Source organism: Conger conger, chromosome 4, assembly GCF_963514075.1.
Source record: "Conger conger chromosome 4, fConCon1.1, whole genome shotgun sequence".
NCBI classification, from domain to species: domain Eukaryota; kingdom Metazoa; phylum Chordata; class Actinopteri; order Anguilliformes; family Congridae; genus Conger; species Conger conger.
The window spans coordinates 43,076,735-43,093,534 of record NC_083763.1 but is presented as its reverse complement, the minus strand read 5'-3'; the positions used below and the strand labels follow the sequence as shown (position 1 = coordinate 43,093,534).

Genomic DNA, 16,800 nt, shown 5'->3' with positions numbered 1-16,800 from the left:
ACTAGGGTAATATTGATTGACATTACATAGAGAGTTTGGGAGGCAGATAACAGAACAGGTTTTCTGAAACACTTATTTGTTATTTGGTTGCATTGATGTGGGGATTTCTTGTGAGAGGCACATTTGGTTAACTTAACTGTACAGATGGGAGGCTTGACCATGCAGATAACTGTATTACAATTTCCACTAGAAAGGGTTATGTGTGCGGACAAATAGTAAAAATAAAATGAATTATCGACGATGACTCTGTGGATAATGGACAGTGGGAAACAATCACTCGGGATAAATATGTCACTGAAGAAACATGACAATGTCTTTGTTTTAATTCCTTGCTACTTCTGCCCCAATGCAATGGCATACAGTATGGGTCTCCTGCAATAGGGCTCTCATTTGGGTTTCATCTTATACAAGCATTAAAAACATAAAATGTTTTGGAATATGTTTTTTCTCTACAAGAGAAACAATGTATACAATTTAGTAATATTTTGCAATATGAAGAAAATGGCTTTAACAGAAAATGAATACCATGTTCTCCTTATTTGCTGAGTTTTCCTGGTTTCATTTTTTCAAAAAGGCTTGTTTCCCTGTAACATAATCGGGGATACATCCCCCAAACGCTCATGTTTGCAATTCATTTCCAAAGTTCTGCTTGCCGCCAATGAAAAATGTGCCACTGTGGGAATTTAAATGGCTGCCATCAATAAACATCACTGCTGTAGTTTGCATTTATCTTCCTCACTTAATTTGTTTCCCAGATGCCTTTCCCCTGGCTGCTGACCTTTCCACGGAGGCTCCTGAAACAGCAGATATTGCAAAATACTTTGTTTTGTAGGCAATTTGTTTATGAGTCGCAGACTGTAAAAGGGTGCATTAAAAGAGCTGTGGAAATGTCAGATCATTTTTAACCATGGGTGCCTTCAATCTCCCACCCCCTGTATGGGGTCAGAATATATACAAGTCTCCCTCTTTATGTGAAGCTTTACATGCTAAGTACTGGCTGCACTGTGCCGAAACAGGACCGTTTTGGGAGGACAAAACATGTTTATAGAATCTGTTTGTTTATTCCCGCAATCAGTTGGCAACAATTGGCTTGAAGTCTGAATTACTTACTTTCCAGAAAAAGTTAAAAAAATAATAATAATAACATTGACTTAGCCATGTCACCATAATCTCTGTAGCTGACTTGAAAACAGGTATACAAAACATTCCTGAGAACAACTGGGAAACAGCCTGAATCTGCGTGATTTGAGGGGCCAAATGAACATTTTCAGGGTGCCATCTCCTATTTGTGGGGCTTCGAAGAGTGGGGTTAAGAGAATGCACCAAAGGTGATACTAAGACACAAGAAAACCTGGTGACGAGTTGCAGAGAGCATTTAAAAATCAGCCGTGTAAAGGCTATTGAGCATTTTCCAGATAACGGTGCCATTTAAGGATTAAGTAATGACAACAACATACAATAACTTTCCTTTGTGAAACGAATACATTAAACACACATCCAGCAGTTATGTCCTTTCATCTGTCATTGCTACAGGGAATTCCCTTGATATGAGCAAGAAGGCATTCCCATGTAATTACACTTGATCATGTTTGCAAATGTCACTCCCACAGCCTCTGTCACGCTCGGCAATGTCACTTGTAGAAACGTGCGGAAAGCATTCCTAATTCCGAAGTTGATGGGGTTTTTTCCACTCTTTTTTTCCCCTTTTTACTTTTAGTTCAAACAGAAGGTGGATTGGAACCACGGAATCGGAAATCCTTTCTCATTTATCTGGGCGTCAGAGATAAGTGAAGCTCCTCACATCCCTGTGAGTGCCACATAAATTGTGCCTCAGAGGGACTGCCATCTTAGAAGGGCGGAGAAGAAAGAGCATCCTCACAGACTGTCTTCTTTCTTTTAAAAACATTGAGAACCCTCCCACTCCCCAACTCCAAAGAGTAAGAACATTGTTACAATCGGTGCAAATAGCAACATATGGAAGGTGTGGTAGAAAGCAACGTCTGGGAGGCCAACAGACCCGCTATATGTAAACGTATGTTCTTGCTGTTGTCAAATTGCCTGGCTCATGAATTGTCTTCAACTGATTTATGGACAGATTTATTTTATGTTATAGTGTATAATCTTACAAACAATTGCTACTTCTTGTGATCAATGACACCATTTTCTACAACTGAAGACTAGTACAAACCAAAACAAAATGATTTCAGACAATTACAGACACAATTTTGAAACAAATTGTAAAATAAACTTTATGGAAAGTATATGGTTTGACATACAGTAGCTTGCATTTAATCATCTGCTAGGTTGATTGCTTAGAATGTGCAAGATACTTTCAATCTTACTCTTACCCAGATGTACCCTGACCAGTAAAAAGCAGGTTAGATGGATGGATGGACTTCATCAGATGTATATTTTGAAATACGTACCAGTCTTTTCAGGTAAACTAACTTTATTCATGTAACAAATTTCATTATTGAATTAGATGTCTTTAGCCAAGTAGTTTTCAAATGTTTTACATTCAACTGATAAAACCTACCAAGCCCACCAGCAACAAAATTTGCCAAAGCACATAGTCTGTGTCTTTTTCCATGTACATTTCCAGATGTCGAACATTTCACGCAGCAGCATTATGCAACAACTATACAAATGGTTAAAACTATGAATATTCACTTCCTTCATATCCAACAATAATACTCAGTTCCAACTTCCTGACGGCAAGGCAATGTAAGGTGGTGGGCTAGTGTGGTCCTGCTCTGGGCCACTGGGAGGCACCCCCGCATTGGTTTCTCCAAACTTAGTTGCCCCGATGAGTTTCAACTGTGTGAGCTCTATATTAAGTCCCCTTCTCCTAGGCTTGGTGCAGACTCATTGCCAATTTCTGCAGAGCACTATCCTGGTTTGATGCTCTAGTGTGTACGGGTGTCAGAATCCAGTGTCGATCCTATCTGTGAGATTTAGACTTTTTAGTGGGTTCTCTTAGTGGACCTATTCTTAGCTCTGTGGAGGGCAGTTTGCCCTCATCTCTTTTGTTTGATTCGTCAGACCCGCTTAACTGTGTGTGTTTTGCCCCTATGTATGCTGTGGTTGTGTTTTTCTATCTACAGACCGAAGACTCAGTGAGTAGGGGGAAAGTTTATTAAGTGTTTTCTTCTTTTTGTGTTTTCTCTGCCCCTTTCTATTGCTTGCTGATTTGAGTGCATATCCCTCCTCGAGATGGACAGAAAAGGGAATCTTAAAGTTACCCACAGGAAGTGTGATAACCATTCATATAGGGTTATCACACCAGGGGTCTCTAGGGGCCTCCCTAATATAATTTAGGGGAACCACTAGAGCAGAAAGGGATAATGGGAAACAGGACAGAAAACTCCCCAGCGAAATGCAAACTAAAACAGTACCGAAAACCTGGTACAAGAGAGTCTATTTAAACTTAGTAGGTGAAAGAGAATATTTAAGAACAACTGATAGTTACCTGAACACAGGGCAACATGCCTTTAAATAAAGAAAACTCTGACGTCCAGGCTACCTCTAGCTGGCTCGTGAGTCTGAAGTGCAATGCAACACACAAGCACAGAACAGAGGGACAATGAGCCTTAAATAGAGAAGAGCACGCCTACCAATAACAGATAATTGGTTTGGTAATTTGGTAGTTTGACTGCACCTGGATACCAATTAACCAAGACAGCAATCTGCACACGTGAGCCAGAAAAACAGTACTGCCTGGAAAATTTGTTGAGAAACCCTGACTGTAACTTGCATTATCTGAGAAATGCAGTTATGTTGTTGAATTCACACACAAAGTTCAATAGTCATTGTTTGATGCTTTTCACAAATGTGCAGTAACATAAAGTAGTGTCTGCAAGAATAACTTTTAAATTGCATGTAATTGATATTATTTGTACAACAAATGAAATGTACTAAACATTAATTCTCTGTGCCATCTGTAATTGAGTTGCACCTGGCAACATGTAGCCTGTAGCCAAGTGGCTAAGGTACATAACTGGAACCCGGAAGGTTGGAGATTCTAGCTAGGTTAATTGGAGGTTATAAATTGCCCATAGGTATGAGTATGTGAGTGAACGGAGTGTGTGCCCTGCGATGGATTGCCTCTTGCCCAATGCATGGTGGGATAATCTCTGGAACCCCATGACCCTGACTGGGAATCAACGGGTGACTGTATTCTGTCCATGTCGAATTGCTTTTATAAAATTCATAAATGGTGACATTGTATAATTAGCCAGGTGATTGCAACAATTCATGGCCTACAGTTATCCACAGGGAGGTAATGCAAGCTGAAATCATTTTGGCTCACATGCCCTGGGTCCCAACCTACACTGTATGATCAAATACATGGGAGAAAATTCTAGTTTTTACATTTTCAAAAAATAACATTATTCTATATTTAAATAAATTATCCTACTGGATTAACAGTTGAGTCATTATAATAAACTTGTTTTGTAAATAATGGTATAGCTGTTGAAAGTACTTTATTTGAATTAAATCCCTTTTTCTTTTCTCCTTCCGATCAAATTCAACATTGCGTGGGCACTGTACCCACTGGCAATCTTAGTTGCTGCAAGCTGAATTGTCAAGAAAAAAATATTAACTTGAGGAAAATAAATGCAGAACTTGTTCATCTAGGACATTCTTAATAGGGGTATATGCCTGAAAACATCGGGGAAAATATGGGCACATATGGGTTAAGGTTTAAGAATAAAGGCATTGGTCATTTACATGAATCTGGATATATTGGACAGCAAAGACACAAAAGAGAATCTTGGATTTAAGAGTTTGCCTTCATGAGTGATATTTATGTAGAGGCATTGAAAAATTTAAATCTTCAACAGGTATTCAAAGGTACCTATTAATAATAACAGTTACATTTAATTAGTTGGAATTTCCTAAAATATTTTTGTTAAAAAATATTATTACAAATACATGTAATGCAAATATGTACGGACTTTCAAATCTATTAACATAATTTTAACAACAGATTTATGACTAAGCAATGTTAACAAAGACAAAATACATTAATGCAACAAAAGAAACTATTTATTTGGAATATGCATTACCAGTACAAATGAAGAGACCATAAAACCTACACCTTGTTAGTTTTTTTTTTTCTCCACAGAACACAAGAGTTTTAAGTTGGAATCAAAAAGACACTAGTTTTGTGTTTCCATTTCATACCTTTTTACATATGCAGAGATCGTAAAAGTTAAAACTGGGCCAGAGAAAGGCTCACCGATTTCACACTCTGAAATCTTTATAAAAGGAAGAAACATTCAAAAACACTGCAGTATTTTATGAAAGAACAAAAGACATGCAACAAAGAAAACATTTGATGTTTTAAAAATTGCTCAGCTTTTCTTTTTTCCTTTTTATATATTTTTCTCTTTTTTTGCAAAAACTAAAAAGCATCATTACATGAAGCTTTTAATAATACCATGATATTGGACAGGCAATGTGAAAAGTACAGTTTAAAATAAGAAGAATGCATTTCCCACCTTTACAAAGGGGCCCAATGAAAAAAAAAAAAAAAAGGTTTAGGATTTCATCAGAACATAGGAAGGGGGGAAGTTGGCAAATACTGAGCAGGAAAATATAATCATTTTATCTGCTGCTTTCTGTGAAAAACTACATTTCAACACACAGGATTTATACGAATGGAGCAATACACCCCAAAAGTATCATCTTAGTTCAAAAAAATACAGCTGTACAGACCTCAGGATTCAAATTATAAATACAGCCATTTTGAGGTAAAGGATCTCCTGGATAAATTGTGATACATCGAAATTACTGTTTTGATAGAGTACATAATATTTTAGTAATCCATTATTTATATTAATGAAATAATTATTCAAAGTCATGGTATGTAAAACTGTCAACAGACAAATAAAACTTGTTTACACAGTTTCCTCCTTTGACCTCACAACAGCTGTGCTGCAATGTACTAATCAGGTGGCAGATCTGTTACCTTTTATTTTTGCATAATAATTACGAGTAGGATTTGGTCTCGTTAAAACACTAATACGTGACTAAATGTTGAAACTAACTTTTCACATCACCTTGACAAGACAGTATCCATTTTCAGAAGTTCTGACAGATGTTCCAGAATGTACAAAGTAAATCTTGTAGATAATATCCCAACTGTGCAAACATGCCCCTGCCCCTATAAAATATTTAGCTGCATTGATTTGGAAAAAAAATGGATACTGTCCCTTTTCAACAAAGAAAGGACGAAGGTGCACATCTACATATATCGAGCATTCTTGAGCTAATTCACAAATGAGAACAAGGAAACAAAATGTAGGTAGTCCTGTACTGCAATAAAGCAAAAAAAGAACGAAAAAATAAAAACAAACATGTGTCACTGCACACAACATGGTGATGTAAAAATATATCTAAACAGTTTCTGTACTTGTGTGCCATATGGGTGTTTTTCCATAATTATTATTCTTTTATATAAACACTACAGAACTCTGGCTGTGTTTTTGGCTTTGAGGATACCAGAACATTCCGAAAAACATGTTCCTCAGTACGACAGATAACAAGACACTATTTGCAAGAAAACAAGGAAGGTAATGCTAATAAAGCTGACAAATGTAGAGAAACTTTTGCAGTTTTTGGTATCAAAGTAATGGTCTGGATGGATATGCAAAACTGCGCAAGAAGGCAATCCGTAGCTGTGTAAACTTGAAAATAGTGTAAGTAAACGTAAATAAAAAAATGAGACAAAAAAGGATAGAAAGAAAATATATTTCACATTTCAGATTCGTTTGCTAAATTGACAGAGGTTTATTGCAGAATGAAATTATATTTCTGGTGCTGGAATTTTTTAAGTCTGAATCCCTTGTTGGAAAATAATAGAAATAAAGGGTTTTATTTCGTAAATTCAGAAATATTTTTCCATGGTTATTGTGACAGCTCTGTCTTTTTGGTACCTGAATAAAGCAGAGCCAGGGCTGACTGTAGAAATGCTTAAATCTAAAAAGTTTAATTGCTTCCATAGTTAAAATTATTCTTGTAAAACACACTGCCACAGATGGAAAAAGCGAACTTGAATTTCCTGACAATATTCTCACTTAACAAGTACGGTTCATATGGTTTTTCAGTAATTCATAGCACCAGCACTGACAGTGAACAATGAGAGACGCACAGATTTGTGCAACAATGAGAAACAAGCAGTGTAATTAATGACCACATATCTCTTTTACGTTTTGTAAAAACCAGAATAAAAACATTTTCTCGCACTTACTACATAATCGTTTTGGTTAACAGCAGCATTTTGGCTATAAATGTCTCTGATGTATCGTGGTAATATGAATGTTCTTAATACAAATGATTCCCTTTGTGATATTGCATAAGGATTGACTGAATAAAAGTGTGGTTGAAATGGTCGTAAAATTGCTTTCTAATCACCAAAATCCATTTAAGTTTGTTCATCTGAGCCATTCGTGTCTTGCATCATGGACGTGTACAGCTAAATGGACACACATCCGTTGATTAGCTAAAGTAAATATTGGATGACTTAAATTTCTGTGTGAATTGTGGTCTCTGTTGTGACAGAGACAAAGCTAATTTTGCAAGGAGATAAACCAATGCACAATTTCTTTAGAATTTTTGTCTAATGAGACAGCCCAGTAAAATACATAATTAAGAAGAGTCATCACAGAACTGGACTGGATAGAGGACATTCTTAAGTGTACAATATGCCCAGAATATGTGATTATATAATTAATGATAATGCTGGATTTTGGTTAAAAGATGGACAGACCTACGTATCAGGACCACATTGGATTTCTCAAACACCTGCAAAGGGTTTGTAGCTCACATTTTTGTGTGAGCGTAGTTATACCCCACCAGACACAAGCAGAGAAAAGATACCCACAGGTCAGTCTGTGTTTTTTAACTAATCACATTTACGTCAAATGCATTATGATATTTATGAACAAATGAGAAAATGAGTGTCGACCTATGTGGGAATGTAGATGTGTTGGGGCTCATTCGAACACAGTTTAAATTTCTTAGCCAGGGGAATTCACGTGACATGACCAAGTTTCAGACTTGTGATGCGGTACTAGGTCCCACATTCTGTATGCTAGGATGGGCTAAATGGCATCTTCCCACCATTTTGATTTCATATACTTTCTAGTGCATTCTGTCTAGCCCTTTGCCTTTCCTCTGAAACCAATGAGAACCTGTGCAACTATGTATCCCTTGCTACAATAAGCCATGCAAAACATAAAATTGGCAATTCTTCAATCTTTATTTTTTTTTCTCCATTGTACCACTATATGTTTTTTACAAAACATACAAGATGGGTTTCCCCTACTTTATCCTGCTCACGATGTTCAAACACATCTTCAGCTTCAGAGCATCGGGGACAAATATGCAATATGGCATAACAAAAGAGAAATTTAAACATTTGGAAAGATGACGGTGACCTAGTACTATCTGCTAGTGGTAAAAAAAAATGAGAACACAAAAGTTTTTAATTTTTTTGTTTTAGATTTTTCTTCTTTTTTTTCAGCTGAGAGGTAGAGTGAAAGCCTTTAAATCTAAAGATAAGGGTCATCTGTTGTTTAATTATATCTATCATTTTGACTTGAAATAATTACATCAAGGTAACCTTGATCTTCTGTATGTATGGTGAAAACTGTACAAACGTTTTTTGATGTTCTTGCTGTCGTTGTGGTTGCTGTGAAATTCCTTTGTGGGATTCTAAAAGAGTCGTGATGAAGGAGGGAGATTATTTGTGTTTTTTTTTTACCGAGAGACAAGACAATAGCCATGAATAACTGTCAGTACTGATGATCATCTCATTTTTCTGCCTATCTACAATGCTCCCGAAAACAGAGGGAAATGCTATTTTCGTTATTGGCGTTGTTGACCTCCGGCCTGAAAGGATTTGCTGGCGAGGCTGTTGCTGTTTGTCGTTGGGGGTGTCTGCCACGTTGGAGGGATCAGTTGGAGGTGTCGGAGTGAACGCTTCCGGGTCCTTCTGTGGGCGAGGTCACTGACGAGGGGGTCGTTGCGTCTTGCCAGCCGCCGTTCGCCTGCGGAGTCAAAGGAAGAGCAGCGGGGTTGAGTCCAGAAGCAAAGCCGCCTTCCTCTTTTCGAGGCATCTCAAACGTCGCTCGCACTGCGAGGACAGATTTTATATCCTGTGGGCGTGTACGGTGTGTTATTGAGAACACGGGAGAGACTCTCTGCATGCCCTCCTGGTGACTCACTTGCCAGCGCTTTGGGGGGTGACACAGTTACTTTCTTTGACCCTCACCCACAAAGTGAAGTTGGAATTATAAGGTTCTATCTGCGTTCTGGGTAGTTCTGAGATATTGTGCTTCAAAGCTTTCACATCGTAACACATTAAAACTGAAATGTAGGGCAGTTTTTCATAGATCAAAATGACAAACAACCTAAAAGTACCATATTAAAATCCTATAAAATTGCCCTATAAACAACACATCTATGACACTAACTCTAAGGTCTTGACATGTCATTTTTTCACACTGTCATACATTTTAATACTGTTTTTGAGGGGCACTTGGTTTCTAGTGACAATACTGGACATTATACAATATTTTATAATAAATTTGCAAGATTTTTGTGACAAGAAATTAATTATTTCTCTTTTTAAAATCATCTTAACCAAAGAAAAAGATGCTGCTCGTAGGATTTAGACCCTCGTAGGGCAAGACATTGTTCGAATGCCCTGCGTAATTACAGGCCTTAAAACGCATCCTCTGAGACATGCGGAATTAAAAGGGGGCATTTAGCCGTCCTGTCAACGAACGAATTTCATGAAAGACAAACACAAATTACGAAACTGAGAACGTATCAAGAGCTCTCCAAAACAAAACTCACGAGACAGCCGATGGAGGGGGGGACTCAAAAGATAGCAAATTATCACATTTGAGAATGGAGCAAAAGTACAATGGGAAACATGGATGCCATTTCAAATCCCCGAGACAGGCCTGCTAAAGAGCATTTGGAACATTAATAGCAATTTTCATGCCATCAGAAAGAGCCAGAGAATGGCCCTTGGCAGGCTCTTATTTCAAAGCCTATTATTTAAGGTAGAGGCAGACTGTAATCACAAAATGAGAGGGGGAAAAAAATCTTAAAACATCTTCAGCTTTTGTGACACTCTACATTTATTTCAAAGCCGTAATTACTGTTCTAAGACAGAGGAAGACCACGTAAATAGATTGCGCGTTAGCTTGATCATTACCACCGACGGAACAATGGTAGGGAATAATTTTACAAAAAGCACATACTGAAATCCTTACTCTCTTTCTGTAAATTGGTGGACATAAACGAGGGTCGTGACATTCCATTTTAGAGCTGAGTGGTTTCACCAATTGCCATGAATATTTATAGGGCTCCACACCACAGTGTGCGTTATTTAAAAACGGGGGGGGGGGGGGGGGGGGGATCTTTTACAGAATCACGAAAGGTCAGAATAGCTGATCATGCAAATATATCATGAGGCACTTTACATTTTTACATCACCTTGCTAATTTCTAAAAGAATATATACATAATTATGTATTATTTATTTATTGGGTGATGATGCTGTCCTTTGTAAATTGTTACGCAAAAGACACAATCCATTGAAAACGAGCTGTTGTTACATCTCCCTTAAATGTCCTTGGATAACAGTAAGATGTTATTTTCCAAAGTCATATCATTTCAAGCTTTGTTGGCGAATACACAAGGCTAATTTGAAAGGGCCTGACACCTTGTGCTAACGATATCCGTGAAGACAGTCAACTGTGGGCAAAGAGACCACATACGTTAAGCGTTCCCTCCAGTTTATCGAAGGTAACCTCGTAGGGAGAGTGACTTTCTTCTCCTGGATGCAGGCTAATAGAAACCCTCGGAAAATAATAGGAGCACACCCATCTTTTTCTGGAAAACGTCTCCTTTCCTTTCGCCGCTAACGGCCGAGCGAGGTTTGGCCGGAAGCGCATCGGCGTTCCCCACTGCCCTCTCTCCGCGGCTCCCTGTCAGCGCCATTAAGACGGCGGACGCGTGATTCCTGCAACGTGCTCCGATTGCTGTCCCGAGTCCACGCTCACATTTCCTTGTGTCTGTCTTATCGATTTTCCTCCTTGCGACACAGCTTGTCGGTGTGAATTTCCATGCTAGCCGCAGTCACCGGGGGTCCCCCCCCCGAATAGACAAATAGGAAGACCCCCCCTCCCCCCCAACCCACCCTACCCCCCCAACCCCCATTCCCTTTCCACTGGCTAGCGCTCTTTATATTTTTAGCAGACCTCCCGAGTTCGTACCTCCCTGTCCCCCGGTCTCACGGCCAGAGCCGGCGCGGCGGTAGATGTCACCTGTTCGCCGGCCCCTCCCGGGCGCGAGTGTGTGACCGCAGGTGGCCTGCGAACGCTGATCACCTCTGACAGCCGTAGACGCCAGCTGCCCGCGCGAAGCCTGCCCAATCTCCACTCTTCACGGGCGGCACTCTGCCCGTGGCACGACCGACACGGACGCAATCAACTAGGTGACCGCAGAGCGAAGACAAGTCCTACTAAGTGGCATTTCCCAGCCCCGTGGCTTTGAAATAATTGGTAGGGGGGAACCGGAGAGGAAGAAGAAGAAAAAAAACAGCCTATTTTTCTTACGTTGATGCCCTGCGGACTGTACATCTGGCTGGCTGCGAGGCCGTCACTGTATCCGCCTGTCTGACTGATAACATGGCGAAGGGTATCCACCTGAAACACAAGAAAACACGGACGGGCTCAGGATTACAAGGGCGTTCGGGGAACGGAAAAGGTTGCAGCAGACAGGGAAGGTGACAGAAGATGGTAGATGGCGAGCAGCATCATAAAAACTATATATTTTGTGCCACGAAAAAAAAAGAAAAAAGGAAGGCAATCACACAGACCTCAGCTGGGCCAAGCTTTTTTGTTCTGTCGATTTTAAAGCGCAAACACACACAAGCACATTTTGTGTTTTACTGCGAATTCTAATAATTCTACTCAATATACAGTGGGCTCTAGAATTATTGGCACCCTTGATAAATATGCACAGAAAGTTATTGACATAAGCTTTATTTTCCAACATATGTAAAGTAGTGCCCTTTAAAAGTGATTAAATGGAATTAACCAAAGCCTAAAATTTCCCACAAAATCAGGTTCCACAGTCATTAGCACCCCTGGTTTAAAACTTTGTGCAAACACCACTGGCAAAGATGACAGCCATGACTTTTCCTATAATTTTTTTATATGGTTACTTTTGACCATTCCTTCATGCAGTACTCCGAAGCATTGAGCACTTGGGATACCCCCCTCTTCAGTTCAGACCACAGGTTTTTCAAGGGATTTAAGTCTGTAGACTGAGATGGCCATTGCAGAACATTGTTGTTTTACATTTCTGTGAGGATTTTGAAGTATGCATGGAGACACTGTCCTGCTGGATGACCAAGACTCAATTTCCTAGCTGAGGCAACCAGATTTTCTGCCAAGATGTCCCGGTACTTTGTTAAATTCATTGTGCCATTGATGTTAAATAGTGGCCCTGGACCACTGGCAGCAACACATCTCCAAAACATCAATGACCCCCCGCCATATTTGACAGTAGGTATGAGGTGTTTCTCCTTTTATGCATTCCTGTTTTGCCTGTCTTCCAGTCATAATCCCAATGAGGTTTGGCAAACTCAAGATGCTTGGTTTTGTTTATTGTGCTCAGTAAGGGCTGTCTATGCCACCCTTCCAAAGAGTTTGCTGGTGTGGAGGTGCCATTTTGTTTTTTTATTTTTAGACTTAGTGACCCCAAGACACAACTAATCTCTGCAATTCTTAAACTGCAATATTACTTATGGCCTCACCTCATCATCTTGCTTACTGTCCGTGGGGATAATACTCACGTGCATCCTCTTCCTGGCAAGTTTGCAACCATTCCATATGTTTTACGCCTTTTTATTATTATTATCTTATGTTCAACTATTCATGTATTTAATGTATTATTGTGATGATCAATTACCATCTGTGACCTCGTTTACACTTAGTTGTTTCATACGTCTTGAATATCCGGACGCATGAATAGGAGGTCGAGACGGATATTATACAAGTGTAAATGCATCCGTCGCTCCAAGACAACCAAAACTCAAACCAAGTATAATCTTGCATCTTCCTCCAAACCAGAGCACATGTAACTTCACAATGACAACAAGCACAAACGACGTGTGGCTGAAACCAAATGCTCACAAGTAATACTGACAGAATTCTGTTCATAACAAACTTCAGATTATTTATGAAAATCGAACCGTTTTTCTTACGCCTGCAACCGTAACAGACAGTAGTCTTAACATAAATGTGATTTTTCATTAAAAATGAAATACGGCGTACAGAGTTGCTATTATTTCCATGCTGATGTTTTCAGAAAAAAATGACTAAATACTAAACATTGAAACATGAAAGTAAATGTATTGAATTAAAAGTATATCGTTTTCCTGTATGTATATAAAATGTAGATCAGCCATATTTCCCCATTTTTATGAAGGGTGCCAATAATTCTTGAGCCCACTGTACAATTATTTTCATAATAATTGAAGCATTGATCAGTAGAATTTAACAGATACTTTGAATAACACTGAACATTGTATTTTGCTTCTGCATATACTGTATAAACAACATTTGATGGTGGATTTATCCAAAAAAACATTCAGGATGCACCTATATACTAATGGAATATGCACCTGTATAGTAATGGGTTATTTACTGCATTCAGACATTTACGTTTTGGAGAAGGGAAATCTGTGCAGATGCACATGTTTTTCTTTGAGATTAACAGTTTAACCCTATAATGTGCTAAAGCAATGTCAGATGACTTCGCTGACTTTCATTGGCACAACTCCATGTCCTCATGTTTACAAACACCAATAACAGACTCCAAAGATTATCAAAAGCCGAGAATCAAGACTTGATTCTGAAAGCTCTCTTTCTACACTAAGGAAGAGATTGAACACACCCTGACTAATCAGAAACTCTCCGAAGCCAGTCCCAAATGTAATGGTGCCCTGAAAAGGGGGGACAATGAAGGGTTGCAATTCCTACGCAGATCACCCCATATGGATGTAAATACCATCACATTAATTACACTTTAATTATTCATAATTGCATTTCAAATCCAATGGGCTGGAGTACGGAGCCAAAACAACAAAAATTGTGTCACTGTCCAAATACTTATGGACTGCACTGTAAATTCACTATTGAACCCTATATGGAATAACACTTTCATAAACTGCTTTTGTGGTATAAAAAATAAGCTTCTTATTCTTAAGTTCTTCCTGATGGTGCCAGTGTTACAATACTAGCCAACTGCCATTTAATGTGAATGTTTATTTGATTAATGTAATGATGTTACTGTACTTTAAGTCATGGCTTACATGCTGACTGTGAACTACGGTTGATCATAATAAGGTAATGCAAAAGGTATAAAGACATTAAGGGTTGCATTAAGAGCATTATAGCATCCACCTTCACTCAACCCTGTGGCGAGGATTCAGACAAATGTCTGCCTTGAGATCTACAAACCTTGTTCTGCTTGTATGTTCAGGCCTATTCGTTTACAGAGTTCACTGAGAATTCACCAGATAAATACAAGGTGGTGAAACATTTCTAGAACATGCATAGCGCCAAAGCACGGAAGCACGTTTTCTGATTTTGTTTTGTTTTCGATTCTCGTTTCACGTGGAGCAACCAAGCCACGCTCGTGCTCCCATAAATTTGTGTCCTCCCCTGAGATGTGACCATGGTATTCTTTCCAAGTGGGGGTCCTGTCTGCAGCAGAGCGGCTGACCTGCGGCAATCCCTACCTGTGACTGCACGTTGGCTCCAACCTGGGCCCCTTGGTAAGAGTCCCCATTGAGTGACTGCACGTTCATGAACAAGTCTCCGGAATTTGACATGTTAAAAGAACCAGCAGAACCTGAAAGGAGAGAGTGAGCACGGGAATCACAGACAGGAAGGAGGAGGAACAGTTGCGTGGCCACGCCCGACGCGGGAGGCCGCCATGCAGTTAGCGGTTAGCGGGAGCAGTTCAGAGAGAAGTCCTTTGCCAGAGTGAGAAACGGAAGAGACTGGGAGAGGAACCCATTGCAAGGATAGGAAAACCTATGCACATCTACACTAAGAGCTAACAGCCATCATGACAATGACAAACCTGTTTTATAGATATTTTATAACTTTCCTGATGTTATTTCCATTTCGTTCATTTAATATTCTTGAGATCGCCTTGAATTTAGAGTACACTTATTTTGATGCTCAGTCTATATATGCACAGTAAAGACACTGAAAACAATGACAAAAATAAGCAAGCTGACTGTTTCAGTTCAGTGGTAGCAATGACAGAACCATTGAATAATCAAATTTCAAGTGTCAATCCATGTCTTTTTCATCTAAAAAAAAACAAACATATTTGACACTTTCTTACAATGACATTTTTGTAGCAACAGTGATTCAGTGTATTTGCATTTGTAATTTTTCCTTTGTATATTCCTTTTCCTTTGTCATTTTAAACTTGTCCTGCCACATATTAAAATTTGATGTTGTAAAACAAGCTACCGAGCTAGAGATTAACCCAAGGTATTAGCACGCACAGAACATGTCAAAGATCAAGCTTCTAAAATCTGCAAAGCGTCTTTAAAATGAGAGTAGATTTGATATGGTGCTCCTATTAAATAGCTTTGTTTCAAATGGAACTGTGGGATTTGGAGAGTAAAAACAAACTGAAAAATTATAGTTGGATAATTTATGTGGTGTGAAGGACATCTAATTTGATTACCACTGCTGGTGTCTTTTAGTCGTCACTGAGCTGCTGAAAACACTAAAAGATTCTGTTAAGTGCACTAAGTTTTTCACGGCCCCCTCCAAAAAATCCCAAGGTGCTAAGTAGAACATGTAACTGGAACCAAACTAGCTTAAAAAAGCCAACAAATACATAATCAAATGGTAGCTTACATCTCCCCAAACAGGTTGCTATAAAGCAAAAAGGCTTGTAGCTCATCATAAACTTAATGGCGTGCGGGAGACGGAAATAGATAAAAGCAATATTTTCCTTACAGATGGCTTCAATGGCAAAGCGTATTACGAGCATGACTGCACGCATATATCTGCATACATGAAAAGAGCATTGCGAGAAGTTAACTCAGCGTTAGAAAAGGTTTTATTAGTGAACAAAGAGTGGAGGATTCATTAGCAGGGACATGGAAATACAAGAGACTTGTTACTCGGAGTGGGGCCCAGGTTAGCTAATCTTTGATCGTAGTGTGTTTTTGATAAATCTACGGAGACATGAAAGCATCCATATAAGAAAGTCAGAGTAAGATATGTAAAGTGTATCAGGTTTGAGGAATAATGCGTCAAAGCTTTGATCGCTGTGTGGGAGCTCTTTTCGTCTCAAATGATTCCATTGGTTTCGTGTTGATACGGTGTGCTCTGTAATGCGTGGATTTTTGCGGTCACTGTAATGTCTCGGTGGAAGCTGGCTCACTTCAAGGTGGAATCAGCTGCTCAGCACAAGAATGCCCTTCAATTACCAGGCACACAAAGTCACTGTTTACCATATAAACCATTTCTGAGATACTACAGAACATATGTATCCATGACTGTCAAGTAAATTCTGGTTCGTTCCTCTCCAGGCAGTTTTGTTCCTGATAATGTGGGACTGTAAATAAAATACTGTGCAAGAAACTCATGATCATTCAATTCAATTGCAGTTAGGGTATTTCAATTCTACATTAAAGTTTAAAAACGTTCTTAATTATTAAGCCATTCACTATTTG

At 39.1% G+C, this 16,800-nt stretch overlaps 1 protein-coding gene across 4 annotated transcripts in view; it reads right to left on the bottom strand.

Moving 5' to 3' along the window:
• Window positions 1-5,031: 5,031 nt before the first annotated feature.
• Window positions 5,032-16,800, bottom strand: part of pbx1b (pre-B-cell leukemia homeobox 1b) — an 86,770-nt gene continuing 75,001 nt past the window's right edge. For 2 of the 4 annotated variants that reach the window (XM_061240180.1, XM_061240181.1), the window contains 3 exons: window positions 14,833-14,945; window positions 11,639-11,728; window positions 5,032-9,056 (listed from right to left, as the gene is read on the bottom strand). In XM_061240180.1, coding sequence (XP_061096164.1) covers window positions 8,964-9,056; window positions 11,639-11,728; window positions 14,833-14,945 — 296 coding nt within the window. In that variant the 3' untranslated portion in view covers window positions 5,032-8,963. The remainder of the gene's footprint in view (window positions 9,057-11,638; window positions 11,729-14,832; window positions 14,946-16,800) is intronic. The other 2 variants (XM_061240182.1, XM_061240183.1) reach the window with 1 other exon arrangement.